The sequence below is a fragment of the Macrobrachium nipponense genome, chromosome 1 (genome assembly GCF_015104395.2).
Source record: "Macrobrachium nipponense isolate FS-2020 chromosome 1, ASM1510439v2, whole genome shotgun sequence".
NCBI classification, from domain to species: domain Eukaryota; kingdom Metazoa; phylum Arthropoda; class Malacostraca; order Decapoda; family Palaemonidae; genus Macrobrachium; species Macrobrachium nipponense.
Genome location: NC_087200.1, coordinates 120,244,666 through 120,263,935, shown reverse-complemented (window position 1 = coordinate 120,263,935; position 19,270 = coordinate 120,244,666). Strand labels below are relative to the sequence as shown.

Here is a 19,270-nt window from a genome sequence, read left to right as displayed (position 1 = left end):
CCTGCAGGGGAAAAACAGACGCCTGGAGAGGGACAACTGGAAACTGAGTTAGCAGCTGTTTGTCTTCAAGGAATGGCGCTGGCCTTACAAAGACGGATGAGATGTGAAAAATTTGAGGACAATGTATGTTGTATGGAAAGTTTAATGCTTATTTGTAATAAGTTTGTTTTGTTGATCCTTGAAGGAAGTTGAAGTTGCAGGGAAATAAAAATGCTAAAATGTTTTCTTAAGAGTTTTATTGATTCCTGAAAGGGAAAGGAAGATGGGAGGATTGAAGAAAGCGTGAGGAAAATGACAGGATTGTTTGAGTGCCAGGAGAAGAAGCATTGGATTCAGAGAAGCCCCAGGAGAACTGAAAGGATTCAGAGAAACCCCAGAAGAACTGAAAGGATTCAGAGAAGCCTCAGGAGAACTGAAAGGATTCAGAGAAGCCCCAAGAGAATTGGAAGGAGACAGTGGCATATTCTGGTTCTAAGACTAAGCAAAGGTGTTGTCTATGACGGGACAGGCGGGCAAGGCCCGCCACGCGTCCCGGGAATGGTGGGCGGGGCCCGCCACGCATCCTGGGAAGGATGGGCGGGGCTCGCCACGCATCCTAGGATGGGCGGGCGGGGCTCGCCACGTGTCCCGGGATGAGTGGGCGGGGCCCGCTATGCATCCCGGAACGGGCGGGCAGGGCTCACCACGCGTCCCCGGGACGGGCAGGTGGGGCCTGCTACGCATCCTGGGATGGGCAGGTGAGGCTCGCCACACGTACCAGGACGGGCGGGCAGGGCTCGCCACGCATCCTACAAAGGGCGGGTAGGACCCACCACATGTCCCAGGACAGGTGGGCGGGGCCAGCCACGCGTCCTGGATGGGTGGGCAGGACCCACCAACCATGTCCAGGACATGGTGGGCAGGGCCAACCACGCGTCCCGTGGGACAGGCGGGCATGGCCCGTCACGCGTCCCGGGGCAGGTGGGTGGGGCCCGCCACACGTCCTGGGACAGTCAGATGTGGCCTGCCACGTGTCCCGGGACAGGTGGGCGAGGCCCACCACACGTCCCAGGACGTGCAGTCAAGGCCTAACACTTGACCCTGGGGCTCTGCGGGCAAGGCCCGCCACTTGTCCCAGGACATGCGGGCGGGGCCAGCCACGCATCCCAGGAAGGGCGGGCGAGGCCTGCCATATGTCCCGGGACGGGCGGGCGTGGCCCGCCACATGTCCCGGGATGGGCGGGTGAGGCCCGCCACATGTCTCGGGACGGGCGGGCGAGGCCCGCCACGTTTCCCGGGACGGGCGGGCGATGCCCACCACGTGTCTAGGGACAGGCGGGTGGGGCCCGCTACGTGTCCCGGGACGGGCGGGCGGGGCCCACCACATGTCCCGGGACGGACGGACGAGGCCCGCCACATGTCCCAGGATGGGCGGGCGGGGCCCGCCATGCATCCCGGTACAGGCGGGCAAGGGCCGCCACATGTTCCGGGACAGGTCGGCGGGGCCCACCACGCGTTCCGGAACGGGCGGGCAGGCCCGCCACGCTTCCCGGGACGGTGGGCGGGGCCTGCCACACGTCTCGGGACAGGCTGGCAGGGCCCTTCACGCGTCCCAGGACGGGCGGGCGTGGCCCTCCACGTGTCCTGGGATGGGCGGGCGAGGCCTACCACGTACGGGAAAAAATGTAAGGGAAAAAAAATGAGGAAATATGGGAAAATGGAGCGCTTAAGACTTACCTTCGGTAATTGTTAAAGGGAATACAAGGTCACCATTGAAAACTCAGTGGATTAATCTAATTTACATTTATTTACAAGCAACATTGAATGGCCTGAGAAAAAGGCAAGGCAGGTATGCCATGTGGGGGAGGACATGTACTGTCTGGAACACTCTTATCTTTCACAAAGTGGAAAAACTTGCTGAAATCAACATCTACTGCAATGCTGGTTTCCAAATTTATGAATTCAGGTAATACAAGCGCTTGCGAGGAGACGGAGCATGGACTCTGCAATCTGAAAATTAATTCCCAAATTACACACAACATAAACTAAAGACTTCTTGCATAATATCTCAGCTAATCACTATCGAGGGTGTTTATCTTTAATCACACACAAGAGGAGGAACTCTAGTGCTTAAATGAAATGTTCAATGAAGACATAATCTTGGACAAGTCACAGGGGTAGCACATGCTACGATGGTGGACAAAGGACGTTCAGTAGAGGAGTTATAAAAGGGAAATTTGAAAATGGAAATAGCAAGATTCATCTTGAAGGAATAGGACTGGTTGGATTTTCCACTTTCGAGACATACCTGTAGTCCTTAGTGGCTTGCACATGTACCGTGATGCCTGAGGAGGGCTCCAACCAGCGACGACGAAATAAAGGGGCTGACTTCAAGTCAGAGGCGAGCACATCTACCCGATAACAGAAGCTGGCATAGACTGAGGACGAATCAGAGCATTTCCAAGAGGCCTGGGATCACACACTGCCTACGGCATTGTCTGGAAAGATGCAAAAACACAGCCAGCAGATTTGTGGGAAAAGTGGTCTAAAGCTAGGAGTACCTAAAGCCCACCAAGAAGCCTATATAACCCCTGCGACCTGCCCTTCTTACCCTATACACTAAACTCTGTTTTTTCCATCTGTCCATGCGCTTGTGGTGTTTGTGCATGGTAACACTGCGTCCCGGGGTTTGAATAATATCCTACTTTGAATATTAACGGTGTAATTCGCATTCAGTAAATTATTAAAACACTTTTCAGTTGCAAATGTACACCCAGATATCCTTTTATTTACCTAAAACTTAAACAGCAGCCATTTTTACCCCCACCTTTAAAGCATTGGGGAGATTGGCATTTCTGGTCTGGGGGGAAAATAATCCGTTAATGACTAGACCTATACTCTGTTTTTTTCCATCTGTCCATCCGCCTGTAGTGTTTTCGTATGGTAACACTGTGTCTCGGGCTTTCCCGGGCTTTAAATAGTTATGCTATGTGTACGTTTTAGGTAAATAAAAGGATATCTGGGTGTACATTTGCAACTGAAAAGTGTTTTAATAATTTACTGTATGCGAATTACACCATTAATATTCGAAATGTAACTATCTAAAGCCCGGGACGCAGTGTTACCATATGCAAACACCACAGGCGGGTGGACAGATGTAAAATAACCGAGTATAGTTATTTCATTTCAACCTTCCCCGTGGCACTAGCTAATCTCTAGAGTAACGTAACCCCTCTTTCACAAAGTAGTGTTGGAGAACGAGAGATAAAGCACTCAAGGATTGAAACAAAGGGCTGAGAGAGGGAGGCCGATGGAATCTGACAAAACTCTTACCTGGTATAATCATCTCTAGTGCCTTGCACTAGACTCCAAGGTATATAGAATACCTTGCTCGACTCAAGACTCCAAACTGCAGGTTATCGGGAGATTGCCGTCCTCTCTCGGGTTCCTATATCCCTCGTAATTAATCGTTGGTCTTGATGCATCTTCTTTTGTCTCAGTCTGGTTGAGAAGGTAGACAAATCACGTCCTGCTGAGAATAAAATCTGAGGGTGAGTGAGAATGACCCAGGTCAATTTCCTCAGTTATGGGTGAGATCTCGGTGGTAAGTTAGATCCCGCTCCGATTCCAGCGCGTCGTTGAGTTGCCAGATAGAGCCTGTCAAAAAATTCAAAGACCTCGGAAGTACATATAAGCAAAAGGTTGGCGCTAGGTTACGTGAGATCAGATTTTTCTCTTTTTTTTTCTATGATGAGGATAAAAGGGAAAAAAAGAAGTTTCTGCATACAATCTTTACGGGCTTTCTGGCCGTTTTAATTTTCTTTCCATTAATACTATCAGATGCACAAATAAATATTTTCATGATCTTTGCATTGTCAGATTCTTGCTCGGACTTCATCTCATTTTTAATATATTATGCCGTTCTCCGGCCAAATTAAGTACTCTTTTTAGGGTCTTTCTCTGTTTCAAAAGTTGTTCCGAATGGGTTCCAATAGGTAGAGGAAGAAAAGTATATTGGTATTTGAGAAAGTCTCTCAGAAATTAGAAAAACATGTCTATCCTGATTTAATGGAATTATTCTTGCATCCTCCATGCCTTGAATATTTTCCTAGGTTTGGTCTTAAATTATTGGATAAAAACATGTTTCCTTAAAATCTATTTCTCTCGATCACAGTATTGATCCCCAGCACTGTCGTTCGATTACTTCATTATCCATGCTGTTAATTATTTGCCTTAAATCTGATCATCCTACCTACTCTCACGGTAGATGGCCTAATTTGGGACGGTGTGAGTCACACCGTCCAAAATTAGAGCATCTAACGCGTAGTAATTTTACATCATTAATTCTAACGTCTTACCTTTTCTTATGCTAAGTTTAAGCCACGCAGTTTCCTATGACTTTTGCTCCAGATGTGACCGTGTTTTATATATATATGCATATACATATATGTATATTTACATATATATTTATGTACACACACACACACACACACACACACACACACACACATATATATATATATATATATATATATATATATATATATATATATATATATATATAGTACATATGTGTGTAGCTACGCTTGTGTTCTTGTATGTGCTTGTTTGTGAAATCACTTCTAGAAACACTAATATGAAGAATGAATGTATCCCGTAAAATTAAATAGATTTTAATAAAATATCTCTGTAAATGTTAAGCAACATGTTGATTTGTCTTGATATTTAACCAGACGTTCCGCTGTAACTTTTGGACATATCTCAGCATCGCAGTGCTTCTCAGATATCGCAGCAGTCAAATGTCAAACAGGTATTCATTCCACGTGCTAGACATTAATAGGATATTCCTGTAAGGGGGTAAGTTCCGTCTGTACACCTCATGCGGCGCTGTAGCATGACTAAGGGTTCTTTGCACCCACTCTTAACAATTGTTTCATAGTGCAACAGATTTTTCTCCTGTCATGGCTTGCAGAACTTTTTACTGTCACTTCCCCTGTTAGCGCTGAATGACTTCATAGGCTCCAGCGCTTGGACTATGGCCTATATTCTATTCTGTTGAATTTGATGTGACAAGAGATCCGTTAAAATCCGAAATACTTATGTCTGATAAACAAGACCACATAAAAGCACTAAAATTATTCGTTATCATTCGCTATAGTCTCATGGTGCTACATATTAAATAACATACATATTTAAGCAGGTAAAATACGTTAAAACTTACAGTAAACCTAAAAAAAATCATGGATATGCGTGCCACAGATAGTAGATATAGGCTTATAGACGACAATTGAAGCTTCTTATCAGACTTATTCAAAATCCCAAATAATCTGTTGTATTTTCACTCAGTCGATGTGAAGTTAATACTCTTCTTCCTTGTATGATTATGACGTCAGCCGAAAATGATAATATGTGGGTATATGACTAGTATAGATAACGTAGTTTTTTAGGAAAGGGGTAGGAATCTAGTCCGTTGTATTCCTCATCCGAGCAATTTTCCTGAATAAAGAAAACGTGTCTCCGGATAAGGCTTAGACAGACGATTGATAACGCTCATTAATCTTACTTATGTTAACGTTTGATCTTGTGTGTTTTATGAGAAGGAATAGGTAACTTATTTGAGTGTCAACAGTAGACTTATTCGACTAATATTATTGTAGACATTGGCTGCCCCATTTATCCATGCCTTTTCAGAATGAACGTAAGTTCCCATAGGAAAACATTGACAGACGAATGTAGTACACAAAAGGTAAGTTACTATACACTGTTGCTAAATATCCCATTATCATCGTGTTTGTTTCAGAGTGAGGCGAATTTGTCCAAATCCTTTCCGATAGGAAAATGTTATTATAGTCCTATTCATTACAATTTTGTTTCATTTATTGGCCTATTTATTGTATTCATATGATGCATGAGCATCAAACGTCTACATTATTGACGTATTTATATATCAGCAGGACAACAGTTTGTATTTTCTGAACATACTGGCTTTCTTTAGGACAAGAAATATGTTTATACCGACTAATTAACGAAGAAAGTTTTGTGTACGACTCACAAATTACGTCGTCGCTGGCAGCAATATGAGTCCCAGTTAAAAAAAAATAAATAAATAAATAAATAAGCTAAACCTTGTGATTTGACATTGTACGACGTATGCTCCTCGTGGATTTGCGCCTACCAGATAGCGCCATTCGAAAACTGGATATTAGATATGAAACTTTCTGCTCAAGTGCTCGTAGAAGCCGGTGCCATGTATATATATATGTATGTATATATATATATATATATATATATATATATATATATATATGTATAGTATAATATATATATTATATATATATATATATATATATATATATATATTTATATATATATATGTATATGTATGTTATGTATGTATATATATATATATATATATATATATATATATATATATATATATGTATGTATGTATTTATGTATTTATTGTATATATATATATATATATATATATAATATATATATATATGTATATGTATATATATATATATATGTGTGTGTGTGTGTGTGTGTGTGTGTGTTGATTATATACACTTGCATAGTTATAGAAAGCGCTGTTTAAAAGCTTACTTAAACGCAAGAAAATAGTTTTGAGGAATAGGTGGATTTTATTGCTTGAAATTTTGAGAGCATTGCTTGTGCAGTTGTATATATGAGACATTATTCCGCACTTCGTTGTAATTTAAGGCGTTTAGGTCCGCAAAGCAAGGTATCAGGTCACTGGCTAGGTGCTTTGAGAATCATCTTAAACGTATTAGCTTCCCGTGTCCAAGACACTTTGACAAAGTCTTCCTTTGTTCTTCCGAGATGCTTTTACAAAATATAATAAGATTCCTACCGTTTCTGAGGAATGATTTTCTCTGTCATAACAATAGGCTATCTTGAAAACTAAGAGATAGAATTTTTTCGTTATGTTTTCATCGTCCACAAGCATACCATTAACCCAGAGAATTGGTCAGAGATATTAGCAGTTTATTCGATTCTAAAGTGATCATCAAACTAATGGATTTTCAAGGAGACAATGAACCAGTTGCATTTTTTTAAACAATCAATAAATCTATTTTTACATTTCACTTCAGTTCCAATTTTCACTCTTGAGACCGACAACCCATATCCCTTCAGAAAATCAGCGACTGTTCGCCTGTCCTTTTGTGTTTGGTTAGTAAAAGAAAAACAATCCTGAGTATCTTTTTGGAATCTGAAGTGTCTCTCGGATCAAGGTTTGCCAAGACCAAGTTAGATCGATAAGATTCGTTTTTCGCACGATTTTTATAACATCTCTAGGCATAATCTAACGAATGTGCTCACCTTGTCTATATATATATATATATATCATATATATATATATAATATATATATATCTATATATATATTATGATATATATACATAAACATAAAAATACAATATCGTGCTTCTCAGTTATCTACTGTATGATCCAGAATAATAAGCTTAATTATAAAGGCAAAATGCATTTGCAAAAATATACACAGTTCTTAAAGCTTTCGAAAGCTTTATGCTCTGTATATATTCTGGCAAATACATTTCGTCCTCATAATCAAACTTGTTGCTGTGAATCCTCCTGTAATGTATATATATACATATATATATAATAATATATATTATTATATATATATATATATATATATATAATTATATATTAGATATATATATGTATATATATAGATATACTATATATATATATATAGATATATATATATATATGGGAGAGACAGAATGTCTGGAGCAAGAATCACGACTATGAACCCCATATCTGCCTGCAGACGCGAGTTTCCGGACAGTCAGTGGGCTGAGATCGTAGGAGCGATTTACGAAAACCTCTTCGGCGATGAACCTGCAGTCACGAACATCACGCTTGGGAGCAAAGACATCATCTGCATTATCAAAGAGGTCGAGTTTGCTTCATTAACGTCTGACAACTCGAATGAAACAGTCCAAGATCATTTTCATGATTTGAACAAGTTATTTATGTTTCATTTGTCATTTTTTAATGATACTTGTTGATTTGACATATTTTGTGCCTCTTAATTTGACGAAGATATTAATGTTTATTCATATTCTATTTCAAATAATGTCCCCGCTAGCATGTCAATTTGAGACATTCAAAGATTAAAAAATATTGATAGTATGATTTCTCTGTTAGTTGTCGGAAGCTGATATTCTTATAGCAATTATTTTGCTATAAAGGACATAGCCTTGTAATGATTCCTTATCTCAAAAATTCGCCCATTTTATTCACGTTCCAAACTTCTGACCCTAAAACAACCTGTTCTTGTTTTTTTCCACTTCTTCCTTTCCAAATAATGTTCCAGTTTCATTACATTCATTTGAAGTTCTTCAGTGGTGCAGTTATCGTTAACATCTAAAGTACGACGAAACATTTAATTCAATCAGGATTTTTCATGTTAGGTTTTTTAATATTATAGTGAATGAATATTCACGATTGGCTTTTAAATTATTCGTGTAACTGAACTTGAGCTCTAGCAACTGTTATTGATATCCAACGTAAGCTTAGAAATGCTGTAACAGATATTACGTATTTTCTGTAGCGGGTTAGCGCCTGATATTCCGTATTTCTTGATTATGACGACAGGTATTTCATTGAAACGTTCGATACACCTCTTTCGTCCAGCAACCAATATCCAGTTTCATTTTCTGTAATATCTCACATTCTCGCATACCAAAACAGATAATTGCCTCGTGGCCTGGATTATTGCAGTTATTAATTCACCTCACTCGACCTGATTTCAGAGCGCTCAGAAATGCGAGGACATGGTGCTGTTCTGCCTCTGGCAAGGAATCCACGACTGCAAGCAACTTTTCCAGCTGATTCCAACGAAATTTGGTTTCTGCTGCGTATTCGACCCACTGCCTGAGAGGTGGGTTTACTTAGGCCATGAATGAACGAAGGGAAATGAGCTTTATACGAATCTTAATAACCTTCTTGGCGCTGTTGTATAGAATGGTATTTTGCCAAGTATATTCATTCAATGTAACTGAAGGGACAAGATTTTGACAAAGGAAGACCTTGGGAATAATCAGATTAGGCACAGAAGAGGGGGACTGTCAACAGGTCGTACCATTAAGATCTTCTTAGGTCAAATACTGTGCTTGTAGATCTTATGATCATTAATTTCAACGGAATAATTTTCACATATTTCAGATATACCATTGATAACTGATTCAACTTTGCTACTTGATTGAATATGAAATATTGTTTGTGCAAGCACTGCTATCATCTTGTTTTATAAATTTCTTTTTTATTATTATTATTAAAAGCCTATACCTCAAATGGCATATTTTTCCCGGTATTCTGTGGGCACAAAGGTATTGTGATACCCTTTCTCGATTCTACATTCAAAAAAGGTGCGTAAAATCAAGTGAATTCGAAAATGAAACTTAACTAATAACAATTTTTATTATATACAACATCGCTTTACAGAATATTTCAGGAAAAGGTCTCGTGAGATCCATTTTCCATTATTCTAGAAACGTCATGGTAAGAAATTATTCTCTAATGTTAGAATACAAAATATGGGAACACTTAATCTTGAGCGTCTCGTTGTGTAACTGTTTTCAGATGGAATCTGAACGCCTCCCATGGCTGTCCCAGAGAGGTAGAGTCGAAGGGAAGTGGCCAGCAAAACCCGGCAAATAAGTCCAGACAAGACCAATCGAGCGTCTCGGCCCTGACCGACGGTCTGAAAAGGGGACTTACGGTGGTTCTAGACGCCCAGACCGAGGATTATTCTTACAGTACATTCCATTCGACGGGGTTCCAGGTGAGTGGCACATACCAAGGCCCTTTTATCAATCTCGCACACAACAGGGTTCTATGGGGTGCAAATGGAGATTCAAGCAGCTGAGGAATACACACACACACACACACACACACACACACACACACATATATATATATATATATATATTAATATATATATATATATATATATATATATATATATATATAAATATATATATATATATATATATATATATATATATATATATATATATATATATATATATATATATATATATATATATATATATATATATATATATATATATATATATGTATATATATATATATGTGTATTTATATATATATATATATATATATATATATATATATATATATATATATATATTATAAATAATCACACATTACCACAAGTGAAACAAAGAAACGGGTTGTAGGTCCTGAACGGTTTCGACTTTTAACAAAGAAAAAGATATACGTAACTATAGATCAATTACTAAACTAGAAAGTGATTAGTTTTAGGGTAGTAATGCATTGAATCTTCGCTTGAACCTTTGAGGTTCTCTACGACACAGCAACCTCAGGGGGACCGTTCCACAGACCAACGGTATGAGGAATAAAGGACCTCTGGAACTGAGAAGTTCTACAGCGAGGCTAAACACTGACTGCACATTGGCGCTGCTCTCGGTAGGAAAAGAGGATCAGGGATCTTTTAATCTTCTTTTCAGTTGCACCTTCAGGAGCCGAGGCAGCCGGGACTCCCGGAGGACACGATCGTCCTGACGCCGGGAAGAGAGTCTTTCGTGTCCCTCAGTGCTCATTCAACGTTCACCACCCCCGCTGCTTTGGCCTTACGCCCCCAGGATAGAAGGTCAGTTGAGGCGATTTTAGGTGGGAATTGGAGATCAATTTTCAGTAGTTACATACGCATAAGCACACACACTATATACATATATGAGTCATATCACATTACCGTGATTCATATACATACACCGAGCTACAAATATCCTTTAATATCTAATTCGCTCTACCTCGGCACCAATATATTTTCATATGTTAACCGAAGGAAAATTTTTTTTTTTTCTTCTTTTGTAGTCGATAAGAAATTCGTCGGCTCTTGGTCACGAACCATCGAACCAACAAATTCAGGACGCACAGTGAAGCCTTAGACCACACAGCCTACTTATATATATGTGTGTGGTCTTGTGTGCATATACGTGCATTAATCCCTTTGTCTTTACGATCAACAGGTGCTACCGAAGTTCGGAGAACGATGGCCACTACACGCACAACGGGTGCATCCTTCAACATCAGACAGCTTACATCCTGGCGGCGTGTGGCTGCAAGGACTTCCATTCTCCAGGTGAGACGCCCCACAAGTAAAGAGATGAAGAACTGATGATATACTAAATTGGGTGAGACTGCAGCCTTCCTTGGTGCTTGCAGGCGTTGCTAACAGTCTCCTGACATTGTTTTATTTCTCTCGATATTTTATCAGTCACAATGTTTCAAATAATTGCTTGTTTTTTTTTTTCAACTCCAATGACAGTACCATTTGTAAGAATGAATTACATTATGTATAAACTTTTATGAGTGAATATCAGTGAGTCTTGTAACTCCTCCAAGAGAATACTGATCTTAACATTAACCTCTTCGGGGACGAAAGTTTGAGAAAGCGGAGGTGCGTTACTATTTATTTGTTAGTTTCTTCACATAATCTTTCTCCACAACGACTGATTGTCGGCGCCGGAATTATGTTTTTATACATAAATACTCTGACATTTTACTACATCCATGGCATTTTATACGAATACCTCTAATATCTAGGTCTTAAATTATGTCTTATGAAGAATACCGGCTTTAGCAACAAACTTGAAAATGCCCAGTGAAGTGCTAATTATTCTTAACTACGCAAGTGCACTCTTATCTCTTATGCACTTTATATATTATATATATATATATATATATATATATATATATATATATATATATATATTATATATATATATATATACAAGAAATATTCATTGATTCGACAGTATGCTGAATATTTAATAATAAGACATTTTCCCCTTCAGGTCCAGGCGACATTTGTTACAGGCAGGAACAAATCTCTTGCATGACGTCATCCAGAGGTAAGTTCGGCTATTTCTTCAGTATTTAAGTCATGGAATGATGTCATTAAAATGAAAGGAAAACTAGCCCCCTTAGCTTTGCCAAGAATAAAGAATTCTATCATTAAAACGTTAGCCATCTTGTCTTAAAATACCAGGAAATACTTACTTATTCATTAACAAATATTGTTTAATATCCAATTCACTATACCTCTAGAATACCTCACACCCAAGAGAGACTCTAATTCATAAGCCCTCTTATGAATTAGAATCGTCATTAGTGGAATTCGAACTGTCTCTTGACTGGGAAACAATGACAGCAGTTACTCGTTGACCCAGTACTGAACCATCAAGAGAGGTATACGATGTTATCGATTCTCCTGTACATATACCTTTCAAATTCAGGTTTTAGTGTTCTGTAAAACTGTTGAGATGGCTATTAGTCTGTTCATCTGCACTTTTGCTGTATGCCCTCAGAGCTTAAAAACGAGTGCGGCTAGAGGGCTGCAAATTGGTTTGTTGATCATCCATCCTCCATTCATCAAGTATACCAAATTGCAGCCCTCTAGCCTCAGTACTTTTTATTTTATTTAAGGTTAACGTCAGTCATGATCGTGTGCTAGGACCGCTATGGGTGCCAACAACACAGGCCACCGGCGGGCCGTGGCTGAATTTCATGGGCCGCGGCTGAGAGCTTCATGGCCGTGGCTGAGAGTTTCATACAGCATTATACGCTTTACAGTAGACTCTATTGCACCGACGAAACTTCGGCGCAGCTTTTACTTGTTTGTACTTAGAACCAATATGTATGAGCCCACCCCTCCTTTGTTTGTATAGTTTGACCAAGCTGCTGCACTAATCATTCAGGCGGCCTTAACCCGTCAACGCCTTCTATACATTTTATGTTAACGGAGAACCGTTTTGCTAAGTCCCTAGTTGCCATTCGTCTGTCAACAATGCCATCATTGTATTCATTATTCATGTAACGTCGATCGATTTCTATAAAAGGCCAAGAGTCTTTAATGGTTCCTTAATTTGCCGTGAGTAAAGTTAACAGCAAAGCATGCCAGCGTTCATTTATTTAGTATTATGAGATAATTACTAAGTTGTTCAAATAGTCTCTCTCTCTCTCTCTCCTATATTGATTTGTTTCCTTACTTAACTAGGTACAATTCTCTGTTCATCATTTTTGTGGTCATCTTGGTTTTTGTTGAAGTTCATTTACGTACGAGCCACAACTTCTTTTACAATCTGTTCCCTATTGGCGATGAAAGGTTAGGTTTTATGATATTTGTGGTTATTAATAATTTCCACCGATGAGTCACAGAATTTCTTTCGGATACTGGAAGAAAAGAAAGATCGAATAACATTGCAATATTCAAGCACCTAATCGGGTCCATTGGTAAGATGCCTATCAAGGGTGACGGGCTCTTATATTCAAGAAAGCAGAATGTAGGATTTCGTGGAAAACAGTTTCAAAACCATAATTAGTAAGGAAGGGGAATACAAACTTTAGGCCAATGGCCAAGCTTTGGGACCTAAGTGCTCCTTCAGCACTGAAAAGGAAATTGACAGTAAAAAGTTTTTAAAGGTGTAACAGGAAGAAAACTTCACAATTGCACTATGAAACAATTGTTAGGAGATGGTGGAAAGTAAGATGAAAGAAAGAATATGAAAGGAGGTACAGTAAAAAAGAATGAAAGGGGTTGCAACTAGGGGCCGAAGGGATGAAGCAAAGACCTTCAATTAATGCCTACAGCGCCCCGCGTATGGTGCACCGACGGCTCTAGTCCCCCACGGAGAAACCATGATTAAACGTTCCATTCTTATGGTCTTTCCCGACAGATAAATGGGACGCAGACCCAGCGCAACAGAACCTCCTGGATTTCGTCTGTCTGCCCAGATGTAACAAGACTTGGTACATCGCTACTCCCAGCTATGCAGATTTCCCCAACAGAAACCTCATGAAAAGCTGGTTGGGGCTCAGATTCCTCCTTCCTCTCATGGGAAAGCTCTGCAGGGAAGGAAGAATTGAGCTGCACTTTGGACAGGTAAAAAGGGGTTTTTAATAAACAGCAGGATGCCTTAAATCCCTTCAGTGTGTGCGTGAGTGTGCATGTGCTTGTCTGACTATCGCTGTTAGAATAGCAAGACAATATCAGCACCCGTATTTTTGCATTAAACAGAATTTTGTCCCTTAGCGCTGTGTCTACTGTCACACCTGGGAGAGAGACGATAAACGCATTAGTACAACTGAATTCTTATGATAACAAACAGTATAAATAATTCGATTGCCATTTGTCTTTCTTTCGAAGGAACGCAGCCAAAGCAACCGAACCGAGTTATCAAAAGAAACAGTAGACAGGATCTGTATGATCACAGACACTGAGGAACTGGAGAAGGCGTTAACTGATTTTCCAGATATTTTGCAGTTTCTGCTTACATATATCCAGTAAGTGATTTTAATTTGTCTTACATTAACTCTGAAATTCGAATTCCTGAATAATCTTTGTCAACACAGTTTCTTTATGTGTTCACAAATCTTAGGTAGTTTGGATGGTGCTAATTGCTTTTAGAGATTTTGATAATTAAAGCCTGGTATAATGTACAGAAATATTGTCTACTAACGTCATTGCTTCACTTCTATTTCTTTAGGGACAACGTTTCCGTGGGACACTTATTCTTTGGGCACTCAGTATCCACACTTTATAAGCGCGATGTGGTGACAACTCCTAGTCAAATAGTCGGTGAGTGTTATTAGGTTTCTATAAGAAATTATTGCCACGTCAGTTAAATAAAACCATGGGCACTATTCAAAATGCAAAATTGTGAAGGGAAAGTAAGTTTAAAGGGTTCGTGATATTAATTAATTAATTAATTTATTTATTTATTTATTTATTTATTTATTTATTTATTTATTTATTTATTTATTTATTTATTTGTTTTTAAAGATTTATCGACAATCTGATTTTCACAAACTGCGTGCACTGAATGTAGACTGAGGAACCTAATTTTGTGAGAAAGGGGAATTAAAATAGGAGACCATAACACCGTCATCAAATAATTTAGAGAGTTCACGAATGATTAAAAATTATATCAATATTGTTCTATTGTTCGTGAGGACCGTAAGCTATAAAGATAGCGACCCTGAAAGACAGTTGCAACTGAATTAAATTGAAGCAGCCTAATTTTTACTCTTGTCTCAAGGGACATTTGACGTCAGAGTTTATTCCTAGGGACCTATTAGCATTATCATATTATTATTGTACATAGTATGAGACCCTCTATTAGTCTAGCAAAGATGAATACAATCGCCGTTTCAATTGTGTTCAGTTTCTTATCTGATTTTTGAATGGTCTGATGTGGTAAATCGAATACTACTAAATTTTCAAAATTCGTAAGTAGAATATTTACTAACTTCGAATAAATGCTGCCTCTGCCCATCTCTGTAAGAGTTGGGCGGCAGGTCTAGATAATAGATTAAACATGACTTCATTGTGCAGGTGAGCACGGGTGACGGTTCTTCAGTTACCAGATGCAGGAAGAAAGAACCGTGTAGATCAGGGGTGTCAAACTCAAATCTTTCGAGGGCCAATTATGCACTTGGTTATGGTCTCGAGGGCCATCAAAGATTTGGTAATTACTTATTCCTTATTCCTTATGACTCATTTATTAAGATTTACAATGAAAGAGCCTTATTGGCAGCAATTATAATATTAGATAAATCAATAAATTATTGTCATATGAATGAAAGGTAAAATTTATTATGTCTCGTTTTAACAGTTTAGAAACTTTAGTTTAATTTTCCTCAGTTTAATTTTCCTCAGTTCTAACTGTTACAGTAGTTCGAGTTGAAAAGTCTCTTGGCACTTCGCGGGCCACTGAAGACCATTCCGCGGGCCATGAGTTCGACAACCCTGGTGTAGATGATGTTCATTATCAGTTGTTATTTCGTCGTTTGATTCATAGCGAATGGTCGACCAGTCGGAAGACAAGACTGATAACTGAACAAAACGCCCACTTCAGACTCAATTGCATTTCATTTCAGCTAACATATTTAACTTAAAATCCCAGCAGTAGGTTTCTTCTCAAATAGCTAGTTCTCCATTGGTTGATGTCATTCTAGAAGTTCGCTCCAGATGCCAGACCAGCCGCCAGGCCTCTCATTTACTTCAGAACCTTACCTCCACAACTCGGAGCTTGCACTGTGTAAGAGCCCATGCTTACATATTTCACTACGATGGACAAAATTAGTGGAGCCAGCGTTCCTTATACTTCAATGCGAAAAATGACTACTCCGCACTACATTATGTAAAATGCGTGACCCTTGTAGTAGGCTGTCCACTGCAGTCTGCAGCCATCTAGTGACAATCTTGTGAAATGTTACGGCTATAACTAACAAGGGTCACGTCTGAAAACTTGTCTATATCAACAACATAATTTGGTAGGTTTTTGGTATTTCCGTGATATTTAAAGTTAGAGTAATGATATGTAATCATGTTTTATGATGTCAAGATACATTTTTTCAAACAGAACTATTTCTTTATAGGGTAGGTTAATCTTCACAAGTAATCGTCGTTACCCAGTAGGGCGGTTTACATTTGTCAGCTGTAGTGGTGCAGCCTACCGAACGACAGGCTTCTGAGTTATGTGATATTGACCCTGAAAGTATGATTCCTGTTTTATATCAACAAACTTACTGTAGTTCCCGGCCTGATTCAGTCGTCGACCCGGACAGGTTCCTCAGTATAAATGGACATAACCTTTCCTGTGATGTCAGGTCCTGACTGAACCAGATCTTACCTACCTAACCTAACTTTGGATCCCCCAAAAAGGCGGTGACCTGTCCCGGTCGGCGACTGGCGGGAATCAGGCCGCCCGACCGGGCAACTAAAGTCGTTTTACCGATTTTGGATTAGCATAAAACTCGGCAAGGGTATTTATTTTACCGAGGACAAGCTTGGCTATTTGTTTACAGTCATCAGCTGACTGTATACCCTTGACTTTATCTTTATTCTGATCTTGAAGTCTATCACATAACATACAACTTGTTTAAAGGCTTTTGATGGCGTAGCTCCTTAAAATGTTTCACTTGAAGAAATTAATTAAATATTTCTCATTTTCTATTCAGAATCTGCATAAGGATTTGTTGATTTTAACTTGGTAGTAAATGAGGATGATGATAGCGATGATGCATAAAGTTAAATCCCATCGTAATAGATTAAAAAGTATGATGATATAGTAAGTGATTATACTGGTTCTCATAAGGTAACTGGGTCTAAAAACTTCACCCCATATGATTGCCTTGCTTTTAGTTTTTTTTTTTTTTTTTTTTTTTTTTTACAGAGGAAGTGCATGATCAAATTGCAAAACAATCACATAAATACTTCTACTCTGATAGCAAGTGAACAGCCTTTACCTAAAAGATCAAGATATCATCACAGACACGTTTAATTTCCATAGACATAAAAGCTTTTAGCAATTGCAATGGGGTTATATCACATACATACCACTGAAGGTCTAGTCACCATAGCTTTATATTAGGCACAACAGGTTTCAGAGCAGTATTTGTAAAGGACATATATAATTTTAAAACTGAAACAACATTTTTAATGGAAATGTACTGTGACATTTAGTATTAGAAAGTAACTAATATAAAAAAACACAGGGAAGAGGTAATTTACTTCTTTTTAGAAGAGTATCTCAGAAGACGTGATTGATTTTCAAACACTATTGAAGCACACTAATCGAGATGCATATTCTGGCACTATATGTCTTGAAATCTTACAAACCTAATGTATAATGTGTTCTTGCCTGTAAAAGAATTACCAAAAATGAGAGGCAAAGGGCAATGCACAAGGAAACAAATTATATAAATATTCAACCAGCGTGTCAAGAAGCCACCACTCAGTACCTATCATTCCTTGCTTTGAAGTCTATCATACCATTAAGTATAAAAGAAGCATTGCCAATGTATGCAAAATAAATATGAAATATATTGACTATTTACATAAAAGTGGTTAGTGTCACTAATAAGGGTATGATGCAAAGTATCTTGTATGTTTAATAGTTTCCCCTTTTTGTAATCCATGCTTGGAGAAGCCATCTCTGTACTATTACATGGTTTATAGTATAGCGAACGCACTTACATGGCACAAGATCTGTTGCCAATGTGGAAAAATAATATATCATACACTGGTAGCGTTGTTAATGGTTTGCTAGTGCAACTACTAATAATCTTATAATCCAGCCAACAGTAATATATATTTTTTAGCCTTTTTAGCACTGTTTTTACGCATAATCGGCTATTTGTAAGTTAATCCGGAAAATATAATGCTGAAAGATGTTTAGTTTAGTGAAAACATTTTCAATTTTTCATATGTACTTTTCTGGGAATACAAGTCAAAATAATTACCCAGCAAATAGAGTCACCTTATTAACATTCTTCAATTGTATGAAAAAAAAAAGGTGAAAATAAAATACATATGCCAGAAATGTCCATTCTTAAAAAATATTCCACCCATGATTTTTAAAATTTCGATATTTGTTTTGCCGCAAGAAGGCGGCTTATCATCAGACTTAAAAGAAAAGAAATGAGGGGTTAGAGGAAATGGATTTATTTCCAAAGTACTTTTCTTAAAAGAATGCATGCGCACAAAAAGAGAAAGCCAGGCAGCAGTAAGGACGCAGGGCTCTTTCAAGTAACTAAACATCCTTTTAAGCGTATCGCCCGTAGGAGGGTAGGGGCACGACTATATCTGGGTGAGGGGTTAGTACCGTCAGTGTCCCTCGTGCAGTGCACTTTACAGCGTCGCTTTGGCCCCTAGCTGCAACCACTACCATTCCTACTACAGTGTCTCCGTTCATAATCCCTTTATTCCAGCTTACTTTCCACCCCCTCTAACACTTGACTCACAGTGCAACTGCGAGGTTTTCCTCTGGTTACACATTCAAGCCTTTTTACTGTCAATTTCAGTTTCAGCTCTGAATGACTTCATAGGTTCCAGCGCTTGGCCTTTGGCATAAATTTTATATTCTCTATTTATTTGAAGCGTATGAACGTCAGTTTGATTGATAATTCTAATTTCCAACGTAAACCTTTGTTGATACTTTAGTTGTTAAAACAGTCGTTACGCTGTCTACACATCTAAGAGATTAGATAATCAAGATAATGGGTAATTAAATTTGAATATGTAAGTGTATGTGTCCTGGAGTACGCTGGCATTTCTTCACAAACGCACACATTGTTACGAATGAGATATTACAGCTCGACCATTATTGATCATTTTAATTAATTGTCCGCATAACTCTTGCAATTACTATTAAGCCTTAGAAACTCCTATTTTCCAGTTCGTTTAT

General features: G+C 38.8%; 1 protein-coding gene across 1 annotated transcript in view; it reads left to right on the top strand.

The window, feature by feature from the left end:
- LOC135218923 (uncharacterized) overlaps window positions 1-19,270 on the top strand; it is a 40,258-nt gene that overhangs the window by 19,227 nt on the left and 1,761 nt on the right. Inside the window, exons 4-16 of the mRNA XM_064255365.1 lie at window positions 509-801; window positions 1,025-1,222; window positions 1,406-1,650; window positions 1,885-1,945; window positions 7,798-7,924; window positions 8,786-8,913; window positions 9,615-9,816; window positions 10,526-10,668; window positions 11,048-11,160; window positions 11,876-11,932; window positions 13,757-13,962; window positions 14,227-14,363; window positions 14,567-14,658. Coding sequence (XP_064111435.1) covers window positions 509-801; window positions 1,025-1,222; window positions 1,406-1,650; window positions 1,885-1,945; window positions 7,798-7,924; window positions 8,786-8,913; window positions 9,615-9,816; window positions 10,526-10,668; window positions 11,048-11,160; window positions 11,876-11,932; window positions 13,757-13,962; window positions 14,227-14,363; window positions 14,567-14,658 — 2,002 coding nt within the window. The remainder of the gene's footprint in view (window positions 1-508; window positions 802-1,024; window positions 1,223-1,405; window positions 1,651-1,884; window positions 1,946-7,797; window positions 7,925-8,785; window positions 8,914-9,614; window positions 9,817-10,525; window positions 10,669-11,047; window positions 11,161-11,875; window positions 11,933-13,756; window positions 13,963-14,226; window positions 14,364-14,566; window positions 14,659-19,270) is intronic.